This window comes from Podarcis muralis, chromosome 8 (genome assembly GCF_964188315.1).
Source record: "Podarcis muralis chromosome 8, rPodMur119.hap1.1, whole genome shotgun sequence".
In the NCBI taxonomy this organism is placed as follows: Eukaryota; Metazoa; Chordata; class Lepidosauria; order Squamata; family Lacertidae; genus Podarcis; species Podarcis muralis.
In genome coordinates, this window is record NC_135662.1 from 67,547,688 (window position 1) to 67,572,823 (window position 25,136).

Genomic DNA, 25,136 nt, shown 5'->3' on the forward strand with positions numbered 1-25,136 from the left:
CAAATCTTTATTACGGTCGTAGACCAGCATAAGGAGGCAGGGGTACAATCATTTAAAATCTAAAAACGTTTGTTTGTTTGTTTTTAAACTAAACTAAAAGGAGTTAAAACAGAAAGTATATATAAAAGTCTATAAGAATCCAAAAGAAGCTAACGGAGTCTAAAATAAGGGTTAGGAACATTAGAGAAGAGTGAAAGAGCGTAAAAGGTTAGTATATATAAGACTACAGCTATCAATCTACAGAGCACTCTTAATATGAGTGCTCCTTATATCTAGTTTATGGCACAGATTTAATTATGTAAAAATCGCTTCTCGGCCTTTTGGCTAAGATCAAGTGTAGTATGTAAAATCTTTTGAGTATGGTTTGAAGTATGGAAAAGCAGCATACAAATTAAAACCTGTGGATTGGAACAGGGTAGGATCTTAAAGTGGCTCAAAGTTTTATGCCTCTGACTTCATTTTCAAAACTTGATACAGTAGTTAAAATTTGTCTTTCTGTGGCTTTAAAAAGGTGAAATTGTTTAAGTAAATTTCTTAGATTTTTGTTCTGAGACTCTCATTTCAGCAGCAAAAAAGTGTGTTATGGAGCAGAAGAGACCGACAACTCATTAAGCATCAAAGGGCTTATTTCCCCCTCAGATCTGTTTGTGTCGGTTAGGCCTGTGTCGCAAATGGTCTTTAATTCTCTCTTTATCCTTTCGTAGATTGGAAACTGGAGACCTTAAAGCGGCAAGATGTCAACCAGGTACCTTACAGCTGGTTAACATTTGTCTTTAATTTAAGCTACCACAAGACATGCAGGTGGGAGAATGATTTATAGCGATAGCAAAAACGTTTTTTTAAAATAGCCAGGTAATTTGATTTGATTTGTTCCGATCAATATGGAACTGGGCAGGCATGACAACCTTTTCAGTATGCTAACCGGAGGGAAGAGATTGAAAGCATGCCGAGCCCTTCCTTTCCCTTTTGTGGGCAAATCTCCCCCTCTGTTCCATCACACCTACGGCATAACGTTACTGTCGGCCAGCACTAATGCTATAATGAGGATCGCCCTTAACACTCAGAGTTTGTAACTGGGTTTGCAAACCCTTTTAACGGGGCGGCTCATGGAACATTTATTTAATGTTTTATTGTGTTTTCTATATACGTATGTTGGCAGCGTCCCCAAGTGGCTGAGGCAGCCCAGTCAGATGGGCAGGGTAGAAATGATAAAATTATTATTATTATAAGATGGCTACATCACTCCAGTCAGAATTCTCGTTTTCCATAGTGTTTCCCCCTAAAGTAATGTCACAATGTAAAGGTAAAGGTACCCCTGCCCGTACGGGCCAGTCGTGACCGACTCTAGGGTTGCGTGCTCATCTCGCTTAAGAGGCTGGGAGCCAGCGCTGTCCGAAGACACTTCCGGGTCACGTGGCGAGCGTGACGAAGCTGCTCTGGTGAGCCAGCACCAGTGCAGCACACGGAAACGCCGTTTACCTTCCCGCTATAAAGCAGTACCTATTTATCTACTTGGACTTTGACGTGCTTTCGAACTGCTAGGTGGGCAGGAGCTGGGACCGAACGGCGGGAGCTCACCCCGCCGCGGGGATTCGAACCACCGACCATATAATCGGCAAGTCCTAGGCACTGAGGTTTTACCCACAGCGCCACCCGCATCCCATCCGTATGTATGTCACAATGTATGGTTGCATAAATTTTGTTTAAACAAGCAAAAGCTCTGGAGAACTCAAGATTTAAACAGGCATGTTCAAAGTCCATTTTGGGGACATCATCCGGCCCCCTGGCTGGTTTCATCCGGCCCCTGTGACAGTTTACTTATTGGGGTCAAATCCCAAAAAAGTTCAACAATTTCAATCCTTAAAAAAAGCTGGCCCTCTTTGAAAAAAGTTTGGGCAACCCTAGCCTAGGTCATCTTATTTTATCTCTTGCTTTCTTCTTACTCTTGCAAAAACACACACAAACCTCCACTGCAATCTTTCGCTTTAACGGACTACGCTTTTGTTCTTTATTTATGACATTGATTGTCTGTTGCTGTACACCTGTATTGAACCTACTGCATGGAACTGTACTAAAAGCTGGTAGTCTTTCAATTAATAAAATTGTGCTCTAATGAATTGTAAAAACGAAAAGAAAAAGATGGCTATCTCAGTGGCTCAGATCAGAAGTAGTATACCGCTGAATGCCAGTTGCTGAGAACGACAGTGGGCGGGAGCTATTGCCTTCACATCCTGCTTATAGTTTTTGCAGAGGCTCACTGTGGGACGCTGAATGCTGGACTGGACAGCAGAGCCCTTGCTACTTTGCCCATTGCACAGCCACAGTTAGGAGATTGAGAACATTATGTCTGCAAAGGTCCTAGGCAGCATTCATTCCTAGTGCGTCTTTGATCGCCTTGTGCCTGCCCACCCCCCTGCCAAAAGCACAGAGCCCCTCTTGTTCTAGGCATTATGTAACGTTTGTCTCCCTTCTGTGCTGACCTACATTTCAATTATCCTAAAACCAGTAAAACGTGGACAGTATTATTTTGAAGACCTATAGTCTGCAGCAAGTTTTAAAGGACCTCACACTTTGTTTGCATCAAAATGGATTTTCCTACTTTGTAATTTTACAGCGGGATGCGGGTGGCACTGTGGGTTAAACCACAGAGCCTAGGGCTTGCCGATCAGAAGGTCGGTGGTTCGAATCCCCGCGACGGGGTGAGCTCGGTCCCTGCTCCTGCTAATCAAGCAGTTCGAAAGAACATCAAAGTGCAAGTAGATAAGTAGGTACCGCTCTGGCGGGAAGGTAAACGGCATTTCCGTGCGCTGCTCTGGTTCGCCAGAAGCGGCTTAGTCATGCTGGCCACATGACCCGGAAGCTGTACGCCGGCTCCCTCGGCCAATAAAGCGAGATGAGCGCCGCAACCCCAGAGTCGGCCACGACTGGACCTAATGGTTAGGGGTCCCTTTACCTTTACTAATTTTACAGCACTTCGCTTCGCAGCCTTAAACTGAGTGTATTTTTCTCCGCAGGCTGATATAGCACCGCTGATGGCTTCTCTTATTGGAGTCCCTTTCCCCCTGAACTCTGTGGTAAGATACATGCTAGTTGGTGGGTTTTTTCTTCTTCTCCTGGTTATGCAATTAGAATCCTTGAACCAACCTGTCAGGGAACTGCCATCAGCTCAGGAGCGAGAGGTGGAAGGGCAGTTGGGTTACAGGGAGCCTCCGAAGATCGTGAGAAGCAGCTCTTCCTCCGCAGAGGAGGGAAGCCACTCCTCCAGTGGGGAAGGGATGCAGGGCTCGGAAGATGCAAGAGAGAGCCGCAACGCAAGCCTGAGCAAAGCGGGGGGGGGGGGGGAGAGGCAGGTCCCCCTTTGCCCATGCCCTTTCTGCGCAGTCGGTTTATGCACAGAGAGGGGAGGCGCGGGATGGGGGTCAAAAGACTGCTCTGCTGGGGAAAGTTTAAGGACCGCCCACTCCCAGATTCTGCTAGTGACTGAGCAGACATGGAATTGAGACGTTCTGCACTGTGAATGTTTTGCGCAGACAATAAAGCCTTGAAAAGACCAGTGGGGGTCTTGCCTGTTCGCTCTCGAGCAACCACGCCAGCACACATAACACAACCCTTGCAAGGAAAAATGGGGGCATAAATATTTTTAATAAATAAACTTATCATATCACCAGTGGCGGAGCCAGTGTGGTGTAGTGTTCTGGTGGTGTAGGGTTCGCGTCTCTGCTCCTCCACATACAGCTGCTGGGTGACCTTGGGCCAGTCACACTTCTTTGAAGTCTCTCAGTCCCACTCACCTCACAGTGTGTTTGTTGTGGGGGAGGAAGGGAAAGGAGAATATTAGCTGCTTTGAGACTCCTTTGGGTAGTGATAAAGTGGGATATCAAATCCAAACTCCTCTTCTTCTTCTTCATGCTCCGGCACGCGATGTCAGTGGTGTGGGGTCATGGCCATGGGGCAGGGGAGAGACTGGTAGGTGAGATCCTGCTGCCATTCAGTATATAATGACTTGGTACTGTAGAGTAGCAATTTCTCCTTCCCCACAGAAACTGCTTACATGTTTTTCTAGTCTTGGCTTCATCGAATCATCGAATTGTAGAGGGTCATCTAGTCCAACTTCTTGCAATGCAGGAATATGCAGCTGTCCCTTACGGGGACTGAACCTGCAATCTTGGTGTTATCAGCACCACACTCTTAACCAACTGAGCTATCCATAATGTGTCCATAAAACATGGGTTTTGGTGCCTTTTTCAGGGGAGTCTACCTCTGGAGTACCTGAACAACACCGCTCATTTTAAAGCAGAGAGTATGTTTACGAATGCTGCTCAGATTCTTGAACAATTTAAGGTAAATGAAATATTGCTCAAATGCAAACATTACACATCTGTCTAAATACAGTGGAAAAATAACTTATAAAAGCTATTACAGTGGAGAGAGAGAGAGAGAAAAAGAGAGCATTTAAATACTTAGGACTGCAATTTAAAACGATAAAAGAATTATTCTAAGATGTTGAATTTATAAATAAGAAGCAGTAGCATCAAGTAATTTTAGTTTAAATCCCTGCAGCTGTTTTTTTACTGTAACAGCTTGATACTTTTCATTGACTTAAGGAGAAATGTAAATATTTCACGATACTTGTGGTGTTGTGTATAATACTGTATAATACTGTATTAGAATGAGGAGTTTAAGGGACAAACTCTGGCTAGCTAGTGTGAATTGTTGCCACTGAAAGCAATGCATTCTACCAGCGGGGTCAGATGGGTCCTGGAATTGAATTCCAATCTCGCTAATGACTATTGCTGGCAATCCTCAAAGTGTTCTGCTGGCACGGGTCCTATTCAAGCAACCGGGACTTGAATCGCCAGCATTTGCAGAGTTGGGGTTTGCATTTCCTCTTCAGCCGGGTTTGGAACATTCCCGTTACAATCTGTGCATACAGCTTCTGGTACATGCCAAAGAAAGCAGAAAAAACAAAAGTTCCCAAGCTCAAGCCATTCATCTGTTTCAGACAAAGAGACTAGCTCCCATAGGTGCCAGTCTGCTCTTTAAGGTCATTAAAAGAGGACCTCTTACGTGTCTGAAGTATGTTTCACTGCCTTCTTACAAAATGTGTCTAGATTTTGAAACTCCTCTTGAACCTGGCTAACGTTGTGCACCCTCCTTGTTTGCTTGTTGGATTTCAACTTCTATCACCCTTGGCTGTTGGCCATGCTGACTAGGGCTGATGGGAGATGCGAGTCCACCAGTGTCTGTATCTAGTTTGTGGTGTGAATTTTAGCCTCACTGAATGTTTAGGAAACACAGGATATAGATAGATAGATAGATAGATACCGTATTTTTCGCACGATTGGACGCACCGGACCATAGGACGCACCTAGTTTTCTGGGGGGGAAATAAAGGAAAAAGAAAAATTCCTGCAAGGCTCCCCACGCTGTGGATGTGTTCCCGAAGCGCCTGGAGCTCTGCTTTCAGGGCGCCCGACGCTCCAGGAAGCAGGCTGCTATCCGCAGCCTAGACACGGCTAGCGGAGCGCTAATCCCGAAGCTTGGGGCGTGCGGAGCTCAGCGCGCCCCAAGCTTCTGTGCGCCGGCAAGGTCTCCGCTAGCCCTTGCTGGCGCCCAGAAGCTTGGGGCGCGCTGAGCTCCGCACGCCCCAAGCTTCGGGATTAGCGCGGCGCTTCGCTAGCCCTGGGAGAGCCCCGCGACGTCGCGGGACTCTCCCAGGGCTAGCGAGACCTTGCCGGCACCCAGAAGCTTGGGGCGCGCTGAGCTCCGCACGCCCCAAGCTTCGGGATTAGCGCGGCGCTTCGCTAGCCCTGGGAGAGCCCCGCGACGTCGCGGGACTCTCCCAGGGCTAGCGAGACCTTGCCGGCACCCAGAAGCTTGGGGCGCGCTGAGCTCCGCACGCCCCAAGCTTCGGGATTAGCGCGGCGCTTCGCTAGCCCTGGGAGAGCCCCGCGACGTCGCGGGACTCTCCCAGGGCTAGCGAGACCTTTCCGGCACCCAGAAGCTTGGGGCGCGCTGAGCTCCGCACGCCCCAAGCTTCGGGATTAATGCAGCGCTCCGCTAGCCGTGGGAGAGCTGGGTCTCCCACGGCTAGCGGATAGCTTCCTGAAGCCTGGAGAGCGAGAGGGGTCGGTGCGCACCGACCCCTCTCACTCTCCAGGCTTCAGCGAAAGCCTGCATTCGCTCCATAGGACGCACACACATTTTCCCTTGCTTTTTAGGAGGGAAAAAGTGCGTCCTATGGTGCGAAAAATACGGTAGATAGATAGATGATAGACAGTTGTACCTTGGAAGTCAAACGGAATCTGTTCTGGAAGTCCATTCGACTTCCAAAGCACTCGGAAACCAAAGCGCAGCTTCTGATTGGCTGCAGGAAGCTCCTGCAGCCTATAGGAAGCCGTGGAAGCCCTGTGAGATGTTCGGCTTCCAAAATAATGTTCGAAAACTGGAACACTCACTTCCAGGTTCTGTGTGTGTGTGTATATCTGGATGAGAGTGGCTCACACAAGAATGGTCTGCTCCTAGACATCTATACTGAGGGGAAGGCATAAGTTGCTGCTTCTGGTTCTTATGCCTCTCTTTGGGTAAATTTTTGGACTATATTGCTCCTAGATGTCTTCACTCAAGGAGTCAGAACCAGGTACAACATGGAGTTTCTAGGACACCACCAGAGCAAATTAAATTTGGGTTTATCCATTATGCGAAAGAAAGCTGGTGTAGGTGTAACCTTAGTCGATCTCTTAAGAGACTTGTAGTGGTCCACTCAAAGGACCCTGAGGTACTGCTCACCGTGCCTCTCCTAACTCCTCCCTTCTCAAACCATATATATGAATCCTTCTCCCCCACTGGCTGTGTTTAGGGCTGCACACTTACCTGGGAGTAAGCCTCACCAAACACTGAGGCTTGCGTCTGAGGAAACATGCTCAGACTGCATTTTAAAAAATAAAAAATAAATAAATCCTGTGTATGATAGATGCAGAAGGTTGGCATGCGTCTCCATATTTTTCGTAATTCATTTCCTTAACAGTATACAGTACACTGCTTTTTGTTTAAACCTGTCGTTCTTTCTCAGATTAAGATGGCACAGAAGAAGAAAAGCACACTCTCATTCCTGTTTTCACCATTCAAGTAAGGGTGTCCTCAATGTTACTGTGTTTCCTTAAACACATTTTTAAAAAATCTCTCTGCTTTTCTATCAAATACTGATGATAAAGGACTAACCGGACTGATAGGGATATTTACTGAGCTGCGTGGGATCAGTGCTTGGATTGAGAAAATGTAAACACTTAAAAGCAGAGCAGGGACGCGGGTGGCGCTGTGGGTAAAAGCCTCAGCGCCTAGGGCTTGCCGATCGAAAGGTCAGCGGTTCGAATCCCCGCGGCGGGGTGCGCTCCCGTTGCTCGGTCCCAGCGCCTGCCAACCTAGCAGTTCGAAAGCACCCCCGGGTGCAAGTAGATAAATAGGGACCGCTTACTGGCGGGAAGGTAAACGGCGTTTCCGTGTGCGGCTCTGGCTCGCCAGAGCAGCGATGTCACGCTGGCCACGTGACCCGGAAGTGTCTCCGGACAGCGCTGGCCCCCGGCCTCTTGAGTGAGATGGGCACACAACCCTAGAGTCTGTCAAGACTGGCCCGTACGGGCAGGGGTACCTTTACCTTTTTAAAAGCAGAGCTAGGTGGGCCCAATATGATGTAAATAATTATGACGTGGTGGGGTGTTGTGAGGATAAATATTTAGAGGAGGTCATGAATATCAGTGCCAGCTGCAGGCTTACCCCAGTTTACTCCTGATTTTATTACCAATTGCCATGGGGAGTAGGAGAAGATGGACCCAAGTTGTTGGCTCAGGAGGATGACTTGAGGAAGTGGACTATGATACTCAGAAAGGGGAAAACTGAGCAAGCATAATACTCACTGCTCCTGTCTCTATCCCCCTCTAGAGATGGGAGATAAATTACAAAGGGACTGTGTAGCTGACATCTGCTTCCTATTTACCACAAACAATTTAATCCTGCTTTTTCCAAGTATTTTGCGACACCAGCCAAAAAGACCATAAGAGCATAGTACAGACGTCGTCAATTAAAAACACTCTAAATTAAAAGAACCACAGAAATGGCTGAGTGCTACCAGGTCCCTGTTGGAAGAAGAGGGGTTTTGCGAACCTCTCTGAACATTTAATGACGCGATGTTCAGAAAGAAGGAAACCTGTGGCAGCACATAACTCTTTGTTGTCATCAGATCAGATCCCGCAGGGCCCTGGTCTCATGAGACAGAGCGTTCCACCAGGCTGGAGCCAGTGTTGAAAAGGCCCTGGCTCTGGTTGAAGCTAATCTAACTTCCTTAGGGCCCAGGACCACTAAGGTGTTGCTATTTATAGACCTTAAGGTCCTCGGTGGGGCATACCGGGAGAGGCGGTCCCATAGGTACGAGGGTCCTAAGCTGTGAAGGGCTTTAAAGGTCAAAACCAGCACCTTAAATCTGACCCTCTACTCCACCGGGAGCCAGTGATTAAAAGATTAAAACCAGCAACAAACTAAAAACAACAACACTGTACACATGTGTACCTGTTTCACTGGAACAGCTTTTTTATTTTTATGCATGCTTGGCCTTTGCAACATGGAGAGTTTACTTTAAATTATTATTTGTGGCAATCTTCTCCTGCTTCCCTCATTAAGCCCCGTTCACTCGAAAGTGTCTTGCATCACATCTTTCAGACCTTGAGGCTAAAGTTGCTATTTCTAGTCCCTGCTGAATTCTTCTGACTCTGCTGCAATGTTGGCCAGAGGAGTTGCTGTGGATCACATTTTTTCCTCCCTCTGGCCTTTAATTGACCCTGACTCTTTAATTTATTTACATGCAAAATACATAGGCGTGCAAATTCTCTCTTCCCAGCCTTATAAAAAATAATCTGCTTTGTTGTCATGAGCGGCTTAGATATTTCGTCTCACCAACTTATGCCCATTGAGAAACTTACTATTTTTTTAACAGTGGTACCTCAGGTTACATACGCTTCATGTTACATACGCTTCAGGTTACAGACTCCGCTAACCCAGAAATAGTGCTTCAGGTTAAGAACTTTGCTTCAGGATGAGCACAGAAATCGTGCTCCGGCGGCGCAGCGGCAGCAGGAGGCCCCATTAGCTAAAGCGGTGCTTCAGGTTAAGAACAGTTTCAGGTTAAGAACGGACCTCCGGAACGAATTAAGTATTTAACCCGAGGTACCACTGTACTTCTTTTAATGTGTGTGTTTTAAGTAAGGGGGTTAGAAACAAATTCGTGTATGGTAGCATGTGCTAAGCACAGATTTCCCCCTTTCAAATTGTTGGGTTTGTTTGCTTTTACTTGTTTTATAAGGTTTAGTGACATCCCACCCCACAGGAAGAAAGCCCTATCTGCAGAGATGGCCTCTTTCAAAAGAGCTATTCATCAATAACCAGACTGAACTCTTGTTATGGTTCTTCATTTTCATCACAGACTTGGTGTCTGAACTGTCAATTTCTCTTTTCTTTAGTGGGAGACATGAATGATGTGGTGGAAATATTAATTTTGTCATGCATATTCCCAGTGAGAGCTACTAACATCTCCTAAGGGACAATTTACAAGCCTTTGCACAATTAGTGATGATGTTTAGTTACATAATTAATTGTTCTTACACAGGAACGATGTTGTTTATATTCTTGTAACGAAACAGATTCCCCTCCACCCTCCCATTGTTGACGATAAGCCTCTACAGTTTTCGAGGCTATAATCTCAAGTCTCTTGGGCTTGCTCAGTATTACATCGGTGCAGTGATCTGTAAGATGCAGTGAACATCCATTCAAACCTCCCAGATTTTCATACTTGTTGCCTACATGTACCTCTACTTACGTTCACCTCCGGTTACGTATCCTTTGGGATATGTACGTGGCAAACCCGGAAGTATTTTTCCGGGTTTCACCCAGCGCATGCGCAGAAGTGCTTAACCGCACCACACGCATGTGCAGAAGTGGTCCCTCTGGTTGCGGAAACCTCAGGATCCAACCAGAGCTCCGGAACAGATCCCGTCCACAACCGGCGGTACCACTGTGCAGATGAGTATTGCAGATTCTGAAGCTTCCCAATTATTAAGATTTCCTCCGCCAGCCGACCTGAATAAAAAGAAGATGAAGCTGTTCTTCTCTAACACCCTTTCTAATATATCCTTAACATTGCATAACTTGCTGCTCTCATGGATCCCCTTAGGTTCCATGGTTTTCTCCAGACGAAATAAATCTCCTTGCGTTCTGTGGCGCTAACCTAAAAACTCTCCAGGGAAAATAAAGCATTTTTTTTTTTTAAAGTTTGCGCTGGTCCCTTGTAGACATGCTTTTAAGCAAGATGGCAATCTATCGATGAGGGAATTGTGTGTGTGTGTGTCTTTTTTTCTTAAAAAAAGTAACAATCACAGCTTTTATAGAGCAAAACAGATAGAACACAATACAGTATTGCAAGAAGTTTGCCTGCTCTTATTCTTCCAGCCTCAAAAGAGAAATAGAACTGAGACTAAAATAAAATTCCTCTCTCTTGTGCATAGATCTCTTTCTGAATCGGAACAGATTGACATTCTTAGAAAAGCAAGGACTTCTATTCATCATGGGAAATACGAGGAAGCGGTAAGTGAACAGGAACAGTCCCTTCCATCTTGCCTTAGTCTTCTGTGTGGTATTTTAGCGAACTGTTAAAGAGATGGGGAAATAATTTTCAAACTGAGGGCCGCATTTCCCTCTGAGTAACCTTCCGAGGGCAACTTGCTGGTGGTGAGGCAGCGACAGATGCAAGAGTGGCCCCTTTTTAAAAACCGTTTTTTAATACAATAGGCCAGCTTCTTCACATGTCCCACTATATTTTCCATCCATACAAGCAAGACGTGTCATCGGAGTCCAAGGACACGTTCCAGCCGGGCAAAAACAGCCAAGTGGGGTCCAAAGCAGGGCTGGTGAGGGGAGAAGGGGTGTGGCTAGGGAGACATTGTGCCCTTCGGAGAGTCCTGTCAGGGAACTGACATCGGAGCGAGAGGCGAAGGGGAGGCTCCCAGATGATGCTGGCGAGGGACCCAGCAGCAGGGGGAGGAGCAGCTCAGGAGAGGGGGAAGGAAATCAGCACAACACCAGGGATAAAGGGGGGCAGATGGGGGAAGCGGAGAGAGGGCTCCAGGACTCTTCACTGGACGTCAGTGAGGAGAGCACGGGTCCCCCGCTACCCACGCCCTCCCTGCGCAGAAGACTCCCGCGCAGTGAGAGGAGGAGGAGACTGGGAGTCAAACAGCTTTTATGTTGGAAGAGGTTTAAGAAACGCCCACTGACGGATTCTGCCAGCGACTGAGGCAGCCACGTTTAGATGGGCTGTGCAGTCAGAACGGTTTAACAAGGCAATTTAGCCTAGAGAGGTGGCAGTTTACGCACGAGTAACTCATACCCATTACAAGTCCCAAGGGCCAGATAGAAATGTCTAGACTAGAGGGTCAAATTTGACCTATGGGGCCTGAGGCTCCCCCTCCCCACCTTATCTGGGCCTTCCTTCCTCCCCCTATTGCTATCTAGTGGTAGAATGTTTACATGTGATGTAACAGGGACACGGGTGGTGCTGTGGTCTAAACCACCGAGCCTCTTGGGCTTGCCGATCAGCAGGTCAGTGGTTTGAATCCCCGCGACGGGGTGAGCTCCCATTACTCTGTCCCAACTCCTGCCAACCTGGCAGTTCAAAAGCATACCAATGCAAGTAGATAAAAAGGTACTGCTGCGGCCTAAAGGTAAACGCCGTGCACTCTGGTTTCTATCACAGTGTTTTGTTGCGCCAGAAGTGGTTTAGTCATGCTGGCCACATGACCCAGAAAAATGTCTGTGGACAAACGCCAGCTCCCTTGGCCTGAAATGAGATGAGCGCCGCAACCCCATAGTCTCCTTTGACTGAACTTAACTGTCCAGGGGTCCTTTACCTTTTACATTTGATGTTTACATTTTATTTTTCAATTCATTTCTAAGTTTCATCACTGGTAGTTGGGTTTGTCTGTGAAAGTTGGGTTTGAGCCCAGTTGTGAGTCAGTCTTGAGAGCAATAGGGTTATAAAGGTTGTTTCCTTTCTATAGGTTTCTCTTTGCAGCAAGCTGATTCGCCTTGCCTTGGAAGGACTCTCATATTATCATACGTACGACAGGTTTTTCCTGGGCTTCAGTGTCACCATGGGTTTTGTGGGCTGGACACTTTATGTCATTTTGATTATTACAAAGATGCATACTGATTTGACGAGGAGTATCGCGAATAAAGAGGTAAGTTCAGCTCTGCTACTTCTGGGGTCTGCCTGTATAATAATAATAATAATAATAATAATAATAATAATAATAATAATAATAATTTATTACTTATACCCCGCCTGTCAGGGCCGCCTCAGGTCCCAGCTCACAAGAGACCAACGCCAAGTCCACTTTATTTACAAAAGTCTTTATTGAAGTACATTGTTTGCTCCACAGCCGAGGCGCGCAGCCCCACGTCTGTTACGCTTAGACCGCTGAAGTCCCCTCTGAATCAGTCCCGCCTCTACACCAGTTTAAGAGGCTTGTGCTGGTCCACCTCTTCCTGTCCTTCCTTTTCCGCAGGGTCTTTCTGCCCCCCTGGGTTCCTTCCCTCCTGGATTCCCCTGACGCTGAGTCCCCAGACGCCTGCTCCCCCCTCCTCCGTGCTTTGGGACCAGGCTCCTCCTCCGGGCTCTCCGCATTTCCGCGCGCCTCCACATTTGAACTTGGCGCGCGTTCGCTACCTCTGACCTTCCTCTTGACAGTTACACTACTCTCTGTACTACTCTCCGCCCCTTCCGGCAGGACGTCTTGCCCCGATCTCCTTCCCCTCTCTGCTTCCTGCTCTGCTTCGTCTGTCGCACTGGGAACTCCACCCTCTTCACTCCGTTCCGGCGGGGAAGCCGGCCCCGATCTCCAACTCCCGCTCGGGGTTCCTCTGCTGCTCCCCTGCTCCTGACGAGTCCCCCCTGTGGCTCCCCTTGGCCTGACCAGGGGCGCCCCCTTTTGGGAATCCTCCGATTCACTTGAAAGACTCATGGAAACCCTCAAGTCATTGTCATCCTCCTCCTCCTCGTTCCGGGATTCTTCCCCCTCGCTCTCAGTCTCCTCCCTCATCTGTGCCTCTCTCCCTGAACCCCTGACACCCGCCCATCTGGCCGGGCCTCTCCAGCCACTCTGGGCAGCTTCCAACAGGACATTAAAAACACAATAAAACATCAAACATTAAAAACTTCCCTAAACAGGGCTGCTTTCAGATGTCTTCTAAAAGTCAGATAGTTGTTTATTTCCTTGACATCTGATGGGAGGGCGTTCCACAGGGCGGGCACCACTACCAAGAAGGCCCTCTGCCTGGCTCCCTGCTTCTTGCAGTGAGGGAATTGCCAGAAGGCCCTCAGAGCTGGACCTCGGTGTCTGGGCTGAACGATGGGCATGGAGACACCCCTTCAGGTATACTGGGCTGAGGCTGTTTATGGCATTTTCTGTAGCAAGTTAGCTCAGTGTCTGGCTTGGCAGGCCTACACAGGTACTGTTATTTATTACATTTATATCTTGCACTTTCACCCGAGTAGAGCTGAGAGTGGCAGGAAAAAAACAAGTGTCAAAGGGGGGGGGGGGAGCCTTTAAAACAGTGCCGGATCAACCAGTGTTTTTCCAGCATTTATTCATCTGCAAGAAATGTTAAACCAAGGTTAAGGAGAAGGGGGCTACCTCTTTCTCATACATCTGACACAAAAATAATCCTATGACACGTTTCCTGGTATCTCATGCGTCTATTTAAATAGGAAGGAAAAAAGGTTTTCTCTGACAAGTGCTCAAACACATATGCACAGTTGAAAAGATGAACTGAGAGCAAAGACGTTATGCTGTGGAAAAATTAAACCTCTGAAAACCTTTCATTGTGAAAGGATTTGCTTTGTTTGGTGACACGAATGAAGATCGCTGTTTTCTTAGCATTTCCCAATAAATTCATGTGAGCAGAGCCTTGACCTTTTGCAAAGTACAGTGTAAGATGAGATAAGTTGGGCTGATTAATTATTCTAAATAATTCAAAGAATACTTAGAGACAAAATGTTTCATATCTTGTGTTTAGTCTCAAATATCCTCTCCCCGTACGATTCTGAAGAATATTTGAAGATGTAATTTTAGAGCTCTGAATTTCCGGAGGTGTTTGAGAGTATTACATATTACATCTCTAAATATTTTTAAGCATCTGAGAGTAAATTATTTAAAATGTTCGAATTGCTTTTTAAACAATGGGGTCTGTATCCTTTGGAGCTCACAAGAGCAAATTGGATTTTTTAAAAAAGGTGCCATACCACCACTCACTACTTGTAATAATATCTGACCTTTCTTTCAAAGAACTCGAGGTAGAATATGTGGCTTCCCTGTTTTTATCCTCACAACAGCCCTGTTAGGTAGGTTAGGCTAAGATGTGGTCATTGGCCAAAGATCACCTTGTGCACTTTATGGAATGAATAGGAGATTCGAACTGTGGTCTCCCCAGTCTTCGTCTGACACTCTAACCACCAGGCTACACTGATTCCTTAGAACATGTGTATGCCTTCATTTCCCCACAGATGAATCCTGGTAGCGTCTATATTCCTGGATGTATATGGGTGCAATTTCACAAACAAGTGTCTTATTTTTTTTAATCTGCATTGTTCGGCAGGGGGAATAATATGTACATATATAGGAAATTTCCTAGGACAGGCATAGGCAAACTCAGCCCTCCAGATGTTTTGGGACTACAACTCCCATCATCCCTGACCACTGGTCCTGTTAGCTAGGGATGATGGGAGTTGTAGTCTCAAAACATCTGGAGGGCCGAGTTTGCCTATGCCTGCCTAGGATAACATTAGAGATAGTAAAAGGTAGATGTTGGATTTTTCTGTGCTCTTTCCTCATATATATTGTGCCTGTTTGTATCTGCCTAGCATTGTTTTTCAAATCAGCATAAGAAATTCCCATATTATTGGTATATACAGTCATACCTGGGTTGTCGAACTTCCTGGAACTTGGACGTTTTGGCTCCCGAATGCCACAACCCGGAAGTGATTGTTTGGGTTTGCGGATGTTCTTTTGGAACCCAAATGTCTGACGGGGCTTCCGCAGCTTCTGATTGGCTGCAGGAACTTCCTACAGCCGATCAGAAGCCGCAATTTGGTTTTCGAACATTTTGGAAGTCGAACGGACTTCTGGAACGGATTCCATTCAACTTCCAAGGTACGACTGTATTCTCATTTAGGCAGATTTGAATCTTCAGTGATATAAATCTTTGCTGGAAGAAATGTTTTTTAGAAACCTGAGTTTCCTTAAAGTTATTTTCACAGATGCTGTTTTTGTGATTTGTGGAATGTTTTGATTTACAAGTGCACTGCCAGAATAACTACTAAAAATTAATTTGTTCAAAGAGAAGGAATTCATTCTCTCTCCCCCCCCCCCCCGCAACTCCCTCTCTCTGATCATGATCCCGCAAAGCTGTATATTTGGTCTGTCCCATGAATTTTGTCGAGGAAAGTGTATACGTCAGATAGATGCATGCTTCTTCTACAGGCCTTTCAGAGAGCAGAGCTCCGTGTGCACAATACACAATACTCTTGCTCCTGTAAAGATGGAACTAGACATTGCAAGACAAGAACACTTCTGAAAATGGCAATCTTAAATAGAGTTTGCCTCCTCCGTAGGGTATATAAGTGAAACTTGGCAGCGTCCCTTTGTTATCACAGTGGCACTGTTGGATTGTAACACTGATTGGAAAGCATAGCTAGGCAGATTAGCCTGTGAGCAAGCTGTGTGCTGATGCATGTAGCTCAAGTCCTTCTCGCTTGGCTCCTGCCTTCCTTGAGCAGCAAAACAAAACCACGAGTTGTGGCCTGCTTAGCAATTACATCTGAACCAAAACCTGTGGTCTGCTTCTTCTCAACAAACCTCGAGCGGGAAGCCGAGGTTTGTTTTTCTGCTTTAGGAAGGCCAGGAGCAAAGCACAGGGTGCTTGAGCTGTGTACACGAGTACACAGTGTGTTCACAGAATAATTTCCCTCACTATGCTTTGAGGCAAGAGTTTACAACTGAACGTGGCAACTGTTTCCCCCGATTCTGTTCTGTATCGTCAGTGGTTGCTGATGATGCAGGAGGAGTGGCTTGGAGATGTCAGGACACAATGGCATTTCATTTCAATGTGTTACAGGGTTGGCTAATTCAACATGGACCCCCCCCCCTTTATTATAGTATCTAGTTCCTTCGATGGACGTGGGTTAAACCACAGAGCCTAGGACTTGCCGATCAGAAGGTCGGCGGTTTCAATCCCCGCGACGGGGTGAGCTCCCGTTGCTTGGTCCCTGCTCCTGCCAACCTAGTAGTTCGAAAGCAAATCAAAGTACATGTAGATAAATAGGTACCACTCCGGCGGGAAGGTAAACAGCGTTTCCGTGTGCTGCTCTGGTTCGCCAGAAGTGGCTTAGTCATGTGGCCACATGACCCGGAAGCTGTATGCCGGCTCCCTCGGCCAATAAAGTGAGATGAGCGCCGCAACCCCAGAGTCGGTCATGACTGGACCTAATGGTCAGGGGCCCCTTTACCTTTTTAGTTCCATCCTAAGAACTTTTCGATTTGGGCTTTCTGTGAACTAATCCGCTTGTCAACAGCTTGTTGAAATTTTGCTTTGTCTGCCTTGCATTGCAAAAGCTGGCAAACAGTTTGCAGTAGTTTAATCTGAAACATTAAAATGAAATATTTGCAATGTTAAAGTAATATTTTACAAGTATCTGTTTTTTTCCCCCAGGGAGCCGGTTGTCTTTTCCAGTATATGTTTCTCGCTGTTGGGGTATTAATCGCCATTTTCCTGCTCATTCAAAGCTTGCCTTGGACTTATTACATATATTGTCTGTTACCAGTCCCGATATGGTACGCAGTTTTGAAAGAGTAAGTTTTTAAAAAGGAGGGGTGGGAGGTAGGCAATCTGTATGGCTGCATTTGAATTTGATCAAGAGGAAGCAAAAAGCCAAAGAAAGCTTTGGAACTGATGAGTGATACCTTCTAAAGTGGCCTGAAATCAATCAATCATCTATCTATCTATCTATCTATCTATCTATCTATCTATCTATCTATCATCTATCTATCATCTATCTGTCATCTATCTATCATCTATTTATTTAAAGTATAATTCTGCTCCTAAGAAATATTGCAAATATTGCAAATTCTGCTCCTAAGAAATATTGCAAAATGGTGTACCAAGGAAATCAAACAACAAGATTAAATCACATGGCATATAAAGCAAAGGGGGGGGGGGGGGGGAACAGATAAAACATCAGAACTTGTGTGATACAACTTTCAGTCATACAAATTCTACATTCACTAACGCTTTCAATCACTTCAAGTTAATGCACACTAGCAAGTTCCTATTCCCTCACTCTCAGCCTGAAAACCTGCACAGGAAAAGTTAAAGTCTTGCAATATTCATGCGCCATCCACACAAAAATAAAAGCGTGTTTACGCTACTGATGAGCAAGTGCTTTTAATATGGCAGAAAGGTAGTTGAATAACACGATCCCCTACTTTCTGAGCAGCAAATTATCTGATGTGTGCTTTTTTATTTTTGATTGGGTAAATGGTTCTGTAGACTCTATGCAATAAAATTTCATTGGCATTGTTACTTATGGTTGTTTTTTGTGTGTGGCTCCTGCTGTGCAGTGAACCACATTCTGTAGGCTAGTACAATATGTATTGATTGCGGACAGAGTAGCAGTTCATTGTCAGAAGTGCCAACATTTCGTTTCGTTTGGTATTCCGCCTTCGTGGAATAGTTGAGGGAAAGGGCAAACTGGGCATTTGAACTATGTGTAGCGGGAGAGGATGAAGGAAGTGTTGTGTCTGGACTCTGAGTGAGGGATAGGAAAGTCTGCAGAATTTAATTCTGCTCTTTAGCTACTGAAGGCACCCCTCTGATCCAGGCTACATATGATGTCTTTCTAAGTTCACTGCCTTGTAAACTGACGTATACGAAACAGAAACTTGTGCCACACAAAATTTGAAAGTAGATAATTAAAGTCATGTCGGTAAATAGTTATTCTCTCGTTTCGTGCTGCACTGGAAACTGCTGTTTCCAGTTCATAGGCATTGAGGGTCCTTGTTAGGTGACAATCTTTATGTACTTCCTGATCTGATAAAAATAATAATTGCCTAATGTAATCTTTTCATACAGATACCCAGTTATTCAGAGACTAGTGGCGTCTTTCGTGAACTTTCAGCCAGCTCAGCTTGCTGGATTCTTACTCGTTTGCATCCTGGGAATTGAAATATTAGTAAGTGATACACCTAATTATTGATTTTCATTAATTGGCTTCCATTACTTCATTGGAAACCTTTTTTAAAAAAATAAATAAATCATACATTTAAACTATAATGAAAAGGATGAATACAGAAAATGTTTTGAGAAATTAAAACTGGGCTATGAAGATATTATTTGAGATATTATTTGTTTGAGGAGAATGTCAGTCTTGCTAACATGTCTGTATTTCTCTCCTCTACCTCCATTCCATTTCTAAATCTAGGTTTTCTCATTTTTCTATCGCTCCTCCCTCAGTTTTGGCCTGATTATCTTTTCCATGTGGCCATTGGTTACTCAGCAGTGGAACCAAGCAAAGGTATTTAATGTGCAGAGAGATTCTGATTCTTTTACTAATTTAAGATATTTTTACCCCACTCTTCAGCCGAAAAGCATCCCAGGGTAGCTTATAGATCCAAAAAATAAGAGACTGTCCTTTCCCTCAGGCTTGCAGTCGAAAAGCCATGATCCAAAAGAGGTGGGGAGAATGAGGATGGAGAAAAACAAGCAAATTCAGGCACCAATTCTTAAAAGTTGCGCAATTCTCATAGCAGCCAGCTGGTCATTACACAAAATCCATGTGGCTCCTAAGTCCCTTTCTGCTTTAATGTCACAGAGCTTTAAGTACGTTCTTGAGAATGGGGTTGAAAGGCTTCTCTAATTTCAGGTTTAAGGTGCTGGTTTTAACCTTTCAAGCCCTATACGGCCTAGGACCCTCATACCTACGGGACCACCTCTCCTGGTATGTCCCACGGAGGACCTTATGGTCTTCAAACAAAAACATCTTGGAGGTCCCGGGCCACCAAGAAACATTTAAGAGTGCGAAGGATAACTCTTAAATGACATGTGAGGCAGAAGGTTGCATTTGGTGCAGGCATGTTTTTATTGAGGATTCGGAGACCTCCAAATGGCAATTTTGACATGACCTCACCTGATCTCTGCTGTTTCCACTTCGTATTTCAGTTCCCGTAATTAGTTTTATTTGCACACGTGACTCATTTATTTGGTGTTTCTTTTCATTGCTGTAGACCATCGTGCTAAGCTGGATTCTGTCGTGTTTGCTTCTGGCAGTCTTCCCCTTGATGCCTGTTGTAGGAAGAAAGCCAAGTTTCTCTCTAGTGTAAGAGCACAAATAAAATTATTCCGAGCCTCCTCTGGCATGCACAGATTTCGTTTTCATTGGGTGGGGATTATGTTATTGAAAGCGTATCGCCGCTATTGTTGAATTCCAGAATTTAAATAAGGTAATTGTGGAGGAAATGCATGGGGTTTTTTTTTAATGAGGTTTGTTATTGAAAACTTCATTTTTGGAGCACTGCTCTCCTCTTTGCTGGAGAAAGGCATCCTAGAGTGGTTTCTCTCTATAAATGTATCCTTCCTTGGGGGAAATCCTATCCTCGTTTCAGTCTTCTTTCAGAATAGAGTTAGATATTTCTAATAGCTCCTACTAGTTGTAGAGCTATGAGCTCTATGGAGACCTTTCCTCCTTTCTCTGCTTCCCTGCCATGAAGAGGGAAAGCCACTGAAACAACATTGTTGGGGACTGCCTTCTGGGTCCTGGGAGCAGAGGCGAAGAACAGAAGTTAGAGGCCTGCAATCACAGTATTGGTGACATGGTCTGCAGGCTCTTCTCTGCAAACAGAGGGACCGAAGGGCCCGCAAGTGGACTTGGGACCTGGTAGAGTTAGGAGATGCAGTCATTCACTGAGAACGGAACCAATGTTTATACAACTTCCTTGCTTAGTTACTGGGAGGTAATTCTTCCTCTGTAAATTACCGAGTTAGTGGCTTTTTAAATTTTTGGCACAATACGGGAAATTGTGAAGTTATGGTGAAACAGAGTCTTGTGAAAGGGAAGGAGGACATAGTCAAAACGTCTTGACTCTGTCTTCCTCCCAGTTCCCAAAAGCTTAGATTAATGTTTTAGGCTTGTTGTGTAGTTGCCCTTCAGTAACATGATTTCAACTTCATGAAAATAATTCCTAAAGCTATATATTCTTTAAAAAAAAACCACACAACCTCACAAATGTCTAATATTTTACAGAACCACAGCAGGGTTGCTGATTCTGTTGCTGGCTTCATCTTACCTGGTGACATGCCTCTGGAAACAGAAAAAGAAACACATGCCTTGTAAAGAACTCACAATATACCTCTTTCAGGTCAGTGACTTCTGTAAACATGAATTATTGAGAAGTGTAGCTTTCATTTATGCAGTCACTATTAAAAAAAAAATCAGTTCTGCGTATTCTTCTGGGTCAGCTTACTTTTTACCACAAGTTTCCCCACTGATTTGATATTTCTTAAGGCACTTGTAATGATTGGCCACAACGCAGCACCTCCAGGGAGCAAGCAGAGCTCCAAATGTGTTTCTCTAATCTGTTGTGAATGCTAGAACGCTCCATGTTTGCAAAGGAGGATCTCTGTGTAACCGATTCATTTTGGGAACTTGCTGTTGAGTGAAGGGAGCCTGCATCATGACAAACCATGAATTCACATTTTTGGTCCATTTCTCTGCTACACCCAAACCATGATCTCCTAGTCTGCATTTAACACTAGGTCAGCGGTTGTGGTTTGTTCCCTCTGTGTGCTATTAATAGGTGGAATAGTCCACATCTATAGGAACCAACCCATGCATGGGTCTGACAGTATCTTGCACGTGCTTTTGTGATAGTCTGACGGCTGATTGCCATCCTTCTTCTCGGGGTTTTGTAAAAATGTTTCAAAGCTGTGTGGAACAGCTGTTCAGCTCGTTGTGACCGTGTGGGTAAAAGTGGCTTTTAAAAATACCGTATTTTTCGCTCTATAGGACGCACTTTCCCCCCTCCAAAAATTAAGGGGAAATGTGTGTGCATCCTATGGAGCGAATGCAGACTCCTTGGCTTCAGTGATAGCAACGCGAAGCCTCCGAAGTGCAGAGGGAGCGCTCCCTCCGCGCTCCGGAGGCTACGCATTGCTTTCGTTGAAGCCTGGAGAGCGGGAACTCGTGCTGCGCTCCGAAGGCTTCAGGTTCCTTTTGCTGAAGCCGGGAGAGCAAGACAATCCTGGCTTCAGCAGAGAGGGAGAGCTGCGCAGCGCCCCTTCAGCGAAGCGGGAGGAGAAATGGAAGGGGCTCCGTTACTCCTGCCGCTTCTCTGAAGGGGCGCTGAGCAGAGAGGGGGAGATTTTTTTTTCTTGTTCTCCCCCTCTAAAACAAGGTGCGTCCTCTGGTTGGGTGCGTCCTATAGAGTGAAAAATACGGTAATATTAAAAAAGCTCTAGGAAGCGTCTTTAGATTATTACGTGCAGCCCTTTCCTGGGCAGTTGTACAGAGAAGCAAAACAGTTCTGGTGCCGCTGCAGAAGGAAGCCAGGGATCTTAACTTCTGGAGCAGGAGATGCAGCAGCAGTTGGACCTTCAAGCATTCATGAAGGTGGAGTTACGCATTTGTATTGGGGAGGTATCTTGAAGCTCACCAGGGGTGGGGGTGGTGTTGGAGGAACAGTCAGACCTTGCCGTGCCCCCATTCTAACTCAAAGTGGCTCAGAATAAGCCTAACAGTTCCATGATTTTGGGGTGTGGGTAAATTGGTCTCCGTTACTATTACTTACCCGGGATATATTTCAAAGCTGCATTGAAAATGCTTGTCGGAGGGACGCGCAAACAAAACTTTTCAAAGTTACTTGCACAGATCATAAATAAAACCAATCCAGTCCTCTTTCCTTTCACCAATTTTTCTCGTGTCTGCTCGTTTTGTAAAAACCTTAAAATATTTCCTCTTTGTCCTTCGTGCCAAGAATTCAGGACAAAGATGGCCGTGCAGGGCTGGCACTGGGGGCGTGGGGGGGGGGAGATAAAGAACATCCTTGGCTTATGGCCCCAAACCACTTTGTCAAAATAGGTTAAGCTTCATCATTATATAGAGAGTATATTTTCTGAGTATCTGTTGTGTGTTATGAAACCAGGTCATTTCAGAATGTAAACCTACTGTTTTTGCTTAGGCATGAGATGCCATTGAAACTTCCTCCGTGAGAATATACACATATCCACTTTCTCTTAAAGTTCTTTTTTTCTTAGTAGACTCAAAGAACTCCCCTCTTATGTCTTAAGTATGCATGACCTCTAAAATGTAAAAGAAGATACCCATAAAATTGTGCAAGCATGCTGGGGAATAGAGGAGAAACTGTCCCACTAATATATCAGGCCCTATCCACTGTAGATCTATGAATTGTGTACAACCCAGTGTTACACACTGGGACACTCTTTTTCTCGTCCTGCCAATAGGCTCAGCCCACTATGCAGTGATATGAGAGAGGGCCTTTTCTGCTGTGGTGCCTCGACTGTGAAATTCCCTCTCCCTGAAGGTGTGGATGGAATAAATTAGTTGATACTGTCGTTTCCCCTGTGTTGCTGTGATTTTTTAATGGTTGGTTTTCTATTGTATTTTATTACTTTATACTGAATGTAGCATGTTGGAAACTGGCCTGAGTTCGCTGTACGAAGAAGGATGCTCTAGAAATCCGATAAATAAATAGCAAAACACCAAAATTCTCAGCATCAGTATGCCTGCCATCCTGCACTTATCTGGAATTAAGTGCCATTGAACTCGACGGTGCTTGTTTCTGACTGCACAGGCTCAATTTGTGAATTACACTGAGCTTTAGCAAAAGTTCAGCCAGACGAGATGCAAACTTTGGTGTTTAATTAAAAATGCAAACCATCTTGCAAAGAAAAATTAATATTTAATCTGCTAGCTTGAAGTAGAAACCCCGTCAAAAAAAAGGAAGGGAGCACCCAGCCTCTATTTGCTTATTTTCTCCCTTTTTTTTTTTTACTTCTGCTAATCTGTCACATGCAGATATAAAAGCATTGTTATTTCCTGATTTACTTGCTGGAGTAAAGCAAGTCCTTCAGTTATCATGATGTACTGGCAGAAAGCGTCATCCCTTCTGCTCTGGAAAAAAATCCCAGAGCTATACTTCCCCTTTATCACACCCATCTATAATATGAAAATAAGAAGACTGGCTTATACCTTAACACTGATGCTGTAAGATTACTGCGACAATGTGTGTGAAGCACTTAAGCACTTAAGAAAGGTGCTCTGTTAGAAATATTTAATTATTTCCAGTTGGAGATTATGCATAAATCGGAGCTACTGTCAACATATTTCTCATGAATTCTGTTAGAAAATTTTGAAGTGTGGCTCATCACAGGGTTGAAAATGTTCCAGTTCCAGTGGATTGCACATTAATTATTGCTACCCAGTGTACATGTAAAAAGAAAATCTGCTGTAGGCTGGCTCTAATAGGTACTAAATATAATTTTTCAAAACATAGTAGTTCTCGGCAAGAGTTTAATTTCTCCCCAAAGCATGTTCTTCCTTACCACTAGATGTCACTGCAAATGTGGTATTGATGGAAGAATTAAGGAGCTAAACTGATTAAGATAAAAAGCAAAACAGATTGCAACCATGTAATTTGCCACAACCTTGTAATGAAAGTCACCTTTTTACTTGCTTTGAAATACTTCGCTTTATCCTTGTCCCCCCCCTCCCCGTTTTCCTCTCTCCTCGTGACCTGAGTTGGCTCAGACTGATTTGGCATGCTGGCTTTGCCACAAAGCAAACCTCTAGGAATGAAAACAGTTCAAATGACGCCCACAAAGAATCCAAATGGTTTTCCAACCGAGCCATCTCCGGGGGAATTTTATTTGGCTACAGTAAATAAGGACCGTAAATTAGGAGTCAATAACTTCCTATAGGAGAATTGTGATTAAGTTGTATAACCTTTTAAACGAAAGCAGTCCTGCCCTCAGGATTAATGTTTGCAAATCCATCTTCAGTTTAGCTAATATAATAAACTGTGTTTAGACTTATCTTTTCACTGTTTGATGCATGCCTTCGCTAAATGCTAAACTGAGTCCATTGTAGTGTAAAAGGTAAAGGTAAAGGGACACCTAACTGTTGGGTCCAGTCGCGGATGACTCTGGGGTTGCAGCGCTCATCTCGCTTTATTGGCAGAGGGAGCCGGTGTACAGCTTCCGGGTCATGTGGCCAGCAAGACTAAGCCACTTCTGGCGAATCAGAGCAGCGCACGGAAACGCAGTTTATCTTCCCGCCAGAGCAGTACCTATTTATCTACAGTGGTACCTCGGGTTAAGAACTTAATTCGTTCTGGAGGACCGTTCCTAAAATGAAACTGTTCTTAACCTGAGATACCACTTTAGCTAATGGGGCCTCTCGCTGCCACCGCGCGATTTCTGTTCTCATCCTGAAGCAAAGTTCTTAACCCAAGGTACTATTTTTGGGTTAGCAGAGTCTGTAACCTAAAGTGTCTGTAACCTAAAGCGTCTGTAACCCGAGGTACCACTGTACTTGCACTTTGATGGGCTATTGAACTGCTAGGTTGGCAGGAGCAGGGACCGAGCAACGGGAGCTCATCCCATTGCGGGGATTCGAACCGCCAAACTTCTGATCGGCAAGCCCTAGGCTCTGTGGTTTAGACCACAGCGCCACCCACGTCCCTTATTGTAGTGTAAAGCTACAGTCAAACTGGGGTCTGGCTTTGGCTAAATTATCTGGAAGTTCTCGGGTGCAAAGGCTCTCCTTATCCTGTTTGTTGCATTAAGAACCTTTAAAGAGCTCCCTCAGCTGACAGTATGGTGCATGAGGTTAACATTCCCAAGGAATGAAGGAATATGATGAGCTGGACGGCCACGACAGCTGTAAGATGGCAGGTTCTAGTTGTGAATGAGAAGGGAAGCTGCCTCTGTTTATCTCCCCGTCAAGGCCATTTCACACACTGCACAGTA

The 25,136-nt window shown here is 45.2% G+C and overlaps 1 protein-coding gene and 1 pseudogene across 11 annotated transcripts in view; both read left to right on the forward strand.

Moving 5' to 3' along the window:
* The window catches only part of PIGN (phosphatidylinositol glycan anchor biosynthesis class N), a 92,958-nt gene that overhangs the window by 24,893 nt on the left and 42,929 nt on the right, over positions 1 to 25,136 (forward strand). For all 11 annotated transcript variants that reach the window (XR_003707710.2, XM_077933332.1, XM_028737889.2 and 8 more), the window contains 11 exons: positions 705 to 745; positions 3,015 to 3,074; positions 4,249 to 4,341; positions 7,072 to 7,127; positions 10,550 to 10,628; positions 12,101 to 12,280; positions 16,809 to 16,948; positions 18,228 to 18,327; positions 18,577 to 18,669; positions 19,379 to 19,470; positions 20,395 to 20,509. Coding sequence is in view for 10 of the 11 variants with exons in the window: in XM_077933332.1 (XP_077789458.1) it covers positions 705 to 745; positions 3,015 to 3,074; positions 4,249 to 4,341; positions 7,072 to 7,127; positions 10,550 to 10,628; positions 12,101 to 12,280; positions 16,809 to 16,948; positions 18,228 to 18,327; positions 18,577 to 18,669; positions 19,379 to 19,470; positions 20,395 to 20,509 (1,049 nt within the window). In the remaining variant the exon portion in view is untranslated. The remainder of the gene's footprint in view (positions 1 to 704; positions 746 to 3,014; positions 3,075 to 4,248; positions 4,342 to 7,071; positions 7,128 to 10,549; positions 10,629 to 12,100; positions 12,281 to 16,808; positions 16,949 to 18,227; positions 18,328 to 18,576; positions 18,670 to 19,378; positions 19,471 to 20,394; positions 20,510 to 25,136) is intronic.
* LOC144328807 (U2 spliceosomal RNA) lies at positions 305 to 461 on the forward strand (annotated as a pseudogene).